Source organism: Pundamilia nyererei, unplaced genomic scaffold, assembly GCF_000239375.1.
Source record: "Pundamilia nyererei isolate P.nyererei 1_Seehausen unplaced genomic scaffold, PunNye1.0 scaffold00088, whole genome shotgun sequence".
Classification (NCBI taxonomy): Eukaryota; Metazoa; Chordata; class Actinopteri; order Cichliformes; family Cichlidae; genus Pundamilia; species Pundamilia nyererei.
Genome location: NW_005187489.1, coordinates 180,005 through 188,640, shown reverse-complemented (window position 1 = coordinate 188,640; position 8,636 = coordinate 180,005). Strand labels below are relative to the sequence as shown.

At 41.2% G+C, this 8,636-nt stretch overlaps 1 protein-coding gene across 2 annotated transcripts in view; it reads left to right on the top strand.

Moving 5' to 3' along the window:
- Window positions 1-8,636, top strand: part of syt14a (synaptotagmin XIVa) — a 53,570-nt gene that overhangs the window by 25,989 nt on the left and 18,945 nt on the right. For both annotated transcript variants that reach the window (XM_005738928.1, XM_005738927.1), the window contains exons 3-4: window positions 1,967-2,119; window positions 5,624-5,851. In XM_005738928.1, coding sequence (XP_005738985.1) covers window positions 1,967-2,119; window positions 5,624-5,851 — 381 coding nt within the window. The remainder of the gene's footprint in view (window positions 1-1,966; window positions 2,120-5,623; window positions 5,852-8,636) is intronic.

The following is an 8,636-nucleotide window of genomic DNA, read 5'->3' as shown; positions in this document are numbered from 1 at the left end:
CACACACACACACACACACACACACAAGCAGGGATAACGAGGGACAGCAATACAAAATATATATTATAATATTAGTCCATAACTGCTCAGGGATCCTGGGTCGCTCAGACAATATCTAAAAAATATACACTTATCAAATACTTCATTTTTTACACTGTGCTACAACCTTGTGTTGTCAGCTAGGTGAATTTAGAGTTCACCCAGCACCTCGTAGGTTTGAAGCATGAATTCTGTAAACCCTCCAAAATAAGTGACACAATTACCAGAATAACCAGAATACGACACATGAGTTGTGCTTGCAACATGTTGGCAATGTAAATGCATTTGTCTGTGCAATTGCCTTGTGATTGAACGACTGTTTTACGCTCAACATCTTGATGACCAGCGGGTTGCTGCAACTACATGCAGTTGGTTGATGAAAGCAAAAAAAGTTCAACACATTCACTGGTCAACCACCTATTTTTTTCCATTGTTGCATGGAGGATTCCATCCTTGTATTGTCCGTGTTTTTATATTTAACAGTTATAACCGCTCACTTCAACCAGAGGGTTCAAGTGAAGTGAACCCTCTGGTTACAGATGAGTTGTCCTTAGTGAAATGCTAAAAAAATCTTCTGAACTGGCTGCAGGTGGTGACAGCAGGTCTCTGAAGGCTGATTGCAGCTAAATCTGTAAGCACAGTAAAAAAGTGGTTTAGGACAAAGATGATAGGCTTATTTGATCACTTTGATGCCACTGATGGAGAGAATAGAAAAGCATCCTGACGTTTAACCGTCTGTGATGGCGTTGCACCTCCATCCTGATGTCACAAGGTCATACATGTAGCTGAAGGTCATGCATTTATATTGTCACCAGTGCAGTCAGGATACATGTATCACCTGGGCCGGTTCATTCTGGCGTAACAAAGCCTCGCTAATGATGTTTGTGTCCAGACCTAACTGGATCTCCTGATGTGCGGCACTCAGTGCTGCCTTTAATGAGATCTGACTCGCCCGTGCGTCTGGGGGTCCGTGTGATGCTGCACCTGAACCTGTCACTATGGCAACCAACAGGTTGCGTTTCTACAGTGACACAACCCCTCTGTCTCCTTCACTCCGGCTTCTTTGCCTCTGTGTCTCTCATCTGCATTGTTTGTAGAAGTGTTTTTTTGTCAGATGCTAAATACTGACACAGTACAGATGTTTTTTCTGCATTGTACCCAGCGAAGGTTTCAGCTGGAGCCAAGATGTGTTCTAACTGTACAACTAAGATGTTTGTGAATGTGGACATTAGTAATTTGTTTTTATTTTTAACAACTAGTTAATGTAATTTGTGGTCGTTTTCAAAAAAGTAACATATATCACACGTTACTTAATAACTAATCTAAAAATTATTTATTATGTTTTTTTTTCTCTACTCACCAAGAGGACCTGAAATGTTTTATAATTATGAGTGAAAAGCATAAAGATTAATCTTAGGCTAACTTCAGTCTCTTAGTCCTACACACTGACAGGATTCCTTATTTTGAAACACATGAAAAACTCTGTCAGTGTAGAAAAGTAAAAAGTCAGATGTCACGTCGATTTTATTGTAGAAATAGATACAGATAGAAATTGAGAGTTGAAGTTGGACTGCTTTTTTTGGCACTTATTCTGTTCCCTGTGAAATATTTGGCTCATACATTCATCTGTAACATCACTCTACATTCTTTGCTGCTGGCTTTGTGTTCACCTGCTGATTTTGCAGATGTTTTGCAAAGAGGTGATGTCCTGTTAGCATTAGAGGATAGTTGTGTTGCTTCTGGCCTGGACCCAGGTTTCACTTAACTGTCACTTCTGAATATTTTTTTACCTCAGAATAAGTGAAAGCGGGTGTGAATAAATTATTACCATTTCTTACAACATGACAACCTACTACATTAGATTTAAGGCTAAAAACAGCTTAAGTAGTCACGTTTTGATATTTAAAAATGCGTATTTGTTTTCTAGTCTCTCCAGAGGTGCTGGGGTTTCTGACAGCCATCGGACTCTTCATCATCCTCATGACTTTCCTGTTTTGGTACCTCAACAATAAGTTGGCACTAGAGAACCCAGGAAGCCTTCAGTGCCTTGATGAATTCAGGAAAACCACTGAGCTGCAAGGTGAGCATGCATAAATTTAAAATGAAAGCACATTCGGTTGTCTTTCTTTCACATCTGATTTTCTTTAGTGCCTTTGATCCCAGCACGAGGCCCGGCCTCTGCATGGAGGCATTTTCCACTGACACTGGCCTTTCTCAGCCCATGCCGGGATTACTGTTACTGACAGCTGTAGGACTGTTTACTTGTCATCTGCCCACGGGGGCTTCAAAGGTTTAAAAGGTTGGTGCCCCCCGGGAGCCCACACGGGGAGTTTGCTCGACTCAGAGAAGCCATCTGCAGAAAACAAAGGGAGACAGTGTAACGCAGCAAAGTGACTAATCTCAATGACCTTCTGTGTGGACAGATCTGGAACAGTGGCTGTTTTGACAGACACATGAGACAAATATTTGAGTTCGAACTGTTGAAAAAACAGTTTACAGTTTCCTGATTCTGTTTGTTAAAGATGTATGTATTGAAGACTGCATGTTGTAAGTGGGAATGTATGTTGAGTTAGTGGGAAGGTTTGCAGAGCAACCACGGATTGGGTTATTTTAAAAGCTGTGCTGCCTCCTGCTGGAAAAAATACAAAGCTACAGTGAGAGAAAACTAGCTTCCTGACTTCGCTTACTGCTCTGATCAGCAACATTTTTATTCTCTGCTTTATTGTGTTTCTTTCCCTAATTTTAATTATCCCCTCACTGAGCATCTGCATCACATTGAGAAATACCTTCTTCTAATTGAGAGGACGTGTAACTAACTATAGTCTTTAAGTGACCACTTAGAGCAGGGATGTCCAACTCCAGGCCTCAAGGGCTGGTGTCCTGCAGGCTTTAGATATCACACCTAAATCAAATGATTAGGTCATTATCAGACCTTTGGAGAACTTCAAGACATGTTTAGAAGGTAATTTGGCCATTTAAATGAGCTGTGTTGGATCAAGGACACATCTGAAACCTGCAGGACACCGGCCTGACTTAGAGTTTGAATATTTAAGGATGGCAAAGATTAAAAAAAAGTCTTTTATGTTTTCCATGAATAGTTGTCAGCTGTGTAACAACTGTGCACAGAGCACCATGGCAGCTTCAGTATTGGAAATAATCTTCATTACTGTTTAAACAGCCTCCACTGTGACTTCAGGTTGCTGCACACGTTCAAAGTTTAGACTATTGAAAGTCTTGGTTCACTCAATCTCAATCTGTCCTCCGTGTGGAATCACACGTTTGCCTGTTTAAGGGTCTCTTAAATGGTATTGTGAAAACGCAGCAGCTTTTATTGAGATGCCCTCGCCTTCCTGCAGTGGAAGGCAAATTGGCTCTGGCAATTTGTGCTTTTGTGTTCAGATCACGTCCATTAGCTTTTGTAAAACACACCTGTTACAAATCTATCCAGTTTCTTTTCAACCTTTGTCGTAGTTTCAAAACGTGTCACCTGTTCAGCTTTTAAAACAACAAAAATCTCATTTTGGCGCGTAGGAATGGGGCGTAGGAGAACACCTGGAGAATATCTCATCCGCCGTTGGCCAGGCTGCCAGTCTGTCACGGCACAGCTAATAAATACATTTGGAAGCTCTTTTTTAAAAGCATTGATGAAAGCATGTTGTTGTTGTGACTCAAAAGGCATTAATTGAAAGTTGCATGATTGTTGCTGGATTGATACAACCAAAGCAGGTGAGCAGATTTGGCTAACCATCAGTTAACCGAACTAAATTAGTTTATGCATTTGACAAATTTATGACTTGTTTAAAGGATGCTTTAGTCCATAAATGCTATCGAATTTAGAAGAGATTTAAATTTAATATGTGATGAAGAAAGAGTCGCATTGAGTGATAATTCCAGTAGAAATGTTGTAGAACCACTTGGCAAGATAAACAAGAAAACCCATAAGAGTATATGACATCAGAGTAAATGACACACAGACTGAAAACACAAGCAGAATTTTAAACATCTTGTAAATTTCTCTGAATTCAGTCACTACATCACGCTGGATGTGTGATGGAGGTAATTTGGTGGAGGAGAAACCAAAAGGAGAGAGTAATATCGCAGGATGAGGGTGCAGATGTTCCTTTTTAATCACAGGGCTCTTCTGTTTTCACTGCAGTGACTTATCAAAGGCTTTTCTGAGCGATCACGAGCTTTCTGTTCAGAATGATCCAATAAGCTACAGCTGCCAGAGCCAGTGCAATGATTTTTTCCCCTCATTGATTTCATCTGTTGTTTCCACCCATACAGTGTTTATTTTTATATATAAAAAGATGCTTCTTAAAGTGAAGCCAAAGTAAAATTGTCTTAAACCTGAATTCCATCTAATAGCCAGCAGGGGGCATCTCCTCTGGTTTCAAAATGCTGTCTATGGAAGGACATCCCATCAGATCAGCAAACATGTAGTGCTTACAAAACCTATTAGACCATCACCCAGTGTGAGGTTTAATCCTCAGATGTTCTAAATTAACAGTATTGGTGATTCTCAAAATCAATTTTATGTTTTTGTAATGGTTACTCCACCAGTGTGTGCAAGCTCTTTAATCATATTCTTTCATGCTAAAATATAAGTATTGTTGTTATCCAAACATTTTCAAGTTTACTCTTTTAGAAACAGCAGAAAAACAAAGTAATGCACATTATTAGTTTTTGATTAAGATGCCAGATTTTCCATCATTTATTTGCTTTCTTGAACAGAAAAATTACTTTTGGTGGTTGTCCGCTCAGATTTGGGTGTTAAAACAAGAATTCACTTTGTTTTTTACCTGATAAATATCATTTTTATTTTAAACAGCTTTTTAAATAACTTGTGTTTTCTTGCTTTTATGACAGACGGTCTAATAAATGTACCAAACACTCGACCTGATGAGCTTATAGACTTAATCTCTTGTTTAAAGCCTTATTAAATACAGTGCAACATTCATTTTGCAAATTATGAACTTCATCGACCTTCATTCAGCTACATTCAAATCCTTCACGATGTCCTTCAACCTTTTGAGCCTGTCATCATCCACTTTTGTCATCTTCTGTGGTTTTTTTCAGCTCTTCCAGTGAATGCTTCCTTTTATTTTTAAAAGAAAATGTACTAGTTTGTTGATTTGGTCACTTCTAAAGGTTCTTTGTTTTTGTTTTGTTTTTTTCAATTGAATGATTAACGGCCTCCCTCACTTGTATGGACATCTCTTTGGGTCTCATATTGAGAGCTCCAGGAGACAGGTAGTTCCAGATCTTTTATCAACATAATTTTTATTTCTATAACGAGGTAACGGGCCTCACATGGCCATAAAACAGTCAGTCAGTAGTCAAGTTACTCACACAAAATGTGTGACTGTGTATAAAACTTCCTCAGATAAAGCCAACAAATTCCTAAAAATACCTCTAATTAATGCTAAAAGTCTTCAGTTCAATCACACCACGATTGTTTTTGTTTTCATTTAATATACACTGTGTGTGTCGAATCATGTCTGAAACAGTTTTTGTGATATATAAGACAGTGTGGAGGGAAATGATTGTGGAACTGACTGTATTGTCCTCTATCCCCAAACAGATAAGGTCTACTCCGACGCTGACTTGCAGGCTTCATCGTCAGACAGCGAGGATGAACTGATGGGTCAGTATCAGGAAGCGGTCAGCCGCTCCCAGGGCCTCAGAGGAGGAGCCAAGGTGTCCTCTAATGCCAAGCACACTGGAGGATTCAGCTGGGAGAGCCGGCAGAAGTACAGCCCGCTTACTGCTGATTATGATGGCTACAGCAGTGAAGCCTCAGCTGATGATGGTGGGTCCTCCCACATTTGACCGTCTTGTATGTTTTCCGTGTATCCACAGATTTGACACAGTGAGAAGTTCAGATATTTCCTTCATATCACCTCAGGGAGTTTTTGTTAAATGCTCACAGTCCTCTGCAGCTCTGTACCAACAAACACAAGAACACCATATGTGTAACACACACACTTACACACACTGTCAGTTAATCTAGAGAGGTGATCAAAGCGAGGCTGCCGTTCAGCACACTCTCCGTGGGAGGGTTGTGAAACAGTCAACTGTCTGTACAATGTGCACAGCCGCAGCCTCGCACTCTTCCTTCTTTTTTTATAACACGTCTATGTTTCCCTTCTGCCCGATTCGCCATCGCTGCGATTGTTCTTCACCCTTGTCGAGGTGGGTTCAGTCACAGAAGAGCGCTGGCACTGACCTCCTTGGATTAGTTTGTTCTTCATCTGACACGTTATTGGCCAAGAAGCATATCGTGTTGATTTAACGCTATACAAAAAGCCACTCTTGACTTTCTCCTCAGTAAATGTTTACCCAACTTTATGCTTAAAAAATAGCTTTGCATGGCATAAATGACAAGACTGGCTCTGCCTAAAATGAAGAGACTGTGCATGTCAACACTTACAATGGACGTTTTTTAAGCTCGTGGCTTCCTGAGGTGCTTCTTTCACCTCTATATCCAGCCTGCCATCTAACCCTGTAAGAACCATCTTACACTATGCCCCTAAATGTGCAACTAGCCCTTTAGGGAAAGCAAGTAAGCAAATGTATCTGTTGCATAGAGAAGAAAACTGTTACAAGGAATGTCAAATTCATCTAAAAGTCCCCGATTGACCTGTTTTTCCATCCTGCAGAAATATATCGGCAGTGCTGTTGTTGCCTGTTTTCGTCACACCCAGACAGGAATGCTTGTGTCTGACAGTATTTTTCAAAGACAAAAACAATCTAGTCTTTGCCAGGGTCCTTGATTGGTGAATCACGTCTGAACCAGTTTTTGTGTTATATAAGACAGTGGGTTCAAGTGCCGGGTGTCTGGCACAGTCTATTTAAAGCCGCGTTTGAATGCGTAGCTGGGGGAGAAGTAGTACATGGCGTGCTTCTGACTCCATTAGCAGAGAGGCAACGGGCTGCACAAGGTTGTTGTTGAAGAAAAGCAGAGCGTCTCCTGATATCCAATAGATGGTCTCTGTTATCTTCAGATGATGCTTTGAATTCTTAGGTCAGAAAATAGAAAATAATCCCACATGGGGAAATGAGTGCTATTCAGTAATATTATACTCCAGGATTTTCAGGTAACTCTTACTAGCAAAACTTTAGAATGAATTTATATTTAATCTGCCTTCATTTAGAGACACGAAGGAGCCAACTAGAGAATATTGTCCCAAAGGTAATCATTGAAATCTGAATTTTGTTTCTGGTGCCTCAAATGTAAATGTCAGTGCAGTATTTCCTTTGCAGCTGTGATGCTTTAAAGCTTACTTTGAAAATACTGCACTACATGCACTACATGTACTCACTGGCCACATACACCTTGCTAATACTGCGCCTTAACTCTTCATAGTTCAAATTCAAAGATGCGCTGAAAACATTCCTCTAAGATTGACACGATAGCATCACACAGTTGCTGCACATGTGTTGACTTCACATCCATGATCTCCTCTTCCACCACATCCAAGTGCTGCTCTATTTGATTGAGGTCTGGTGACTGTGGAGGCCATTAGAGTACAGTGAACTCACTGTCATGTTCAAGAAGCCAAGTTTGAGATGGTTTCAGCTTTGTGACGTGACCTGTTATCAGAAAATGATTACACTGTGCTCATAAAGGAGTGACAATAATCAGGGAGGCTGTAGACTCGAACAATGCTCAGTTGGTTCTAAGGAGCCCAAAGTGTCAGGACAATGTCCGCCACTCTCCACTTTGCCTCCCAGCCATTCTCTACCTGCTCAGCCATGTCTACGCCCACCTGGACAAGCTGACGTGCACTGTGGGAATCATGTTTTTTGAACTTCTCCAGTGCTTTCAGGCCAGCTCTACTGGTGATAAATTGACAGTGATGCAGGTGGATGCCTCCCTAGTGACCTGGATAGTTTGCTAAGTGACTGGCAGACCACAGTATGTGCGCCTGCAGCACTGTGTGTCGGACAGTAAGTGTAGTAAGCGATACGGGATCCCTGCGGGGCACTGTCCCCTCTCCCTCATCTTCCCCTTTTACACCATGGACTTTAACTCCTGCATTGAGGCCTGACACCTTCAAAAGTTTTCTGATAACTCAGCCACAGTGGGCTGTATCAGGCTGTGGTGGGTAACTTTGTTATGTGATGCAGGCAAAAGCATCTGCAGCTTAACTTGGGCAAACTGTATGTGGATGAGAACACCGCTGGCTCCTGTTTGCATTTATGGGGTCTGGGTGGAGACAGTGGAAGATTACAGGTGTCTTGGTGTTCACAATGACAGTAAAATAAACTTCATTAAAAACACAGAAGTGCTCTCCAAAAACTTATCAACTTATGAGACGACAGAGGTCGTTTAATATCTCCCCGATGATGCTCACAGTGTTGTATGAGCCTATGGTGGCCTGTGCCATCATCTGTACTTTGGTGTGCTGAGGCAGCAGGTACCAGCAGACTCAATAAACTTACCCACAAGGTCAGTCATGCTGTGGGTGTGGAGCTTTTAGCGTCTTTGTTTCACTTATTATTTAGTAGAGAAAGTTTACATCCATCCATCTTCTTCCGCTTTATCCGGGGCCGGGTCACACCAAGCCGTACCCAGGCCAGCCGAGAGATAT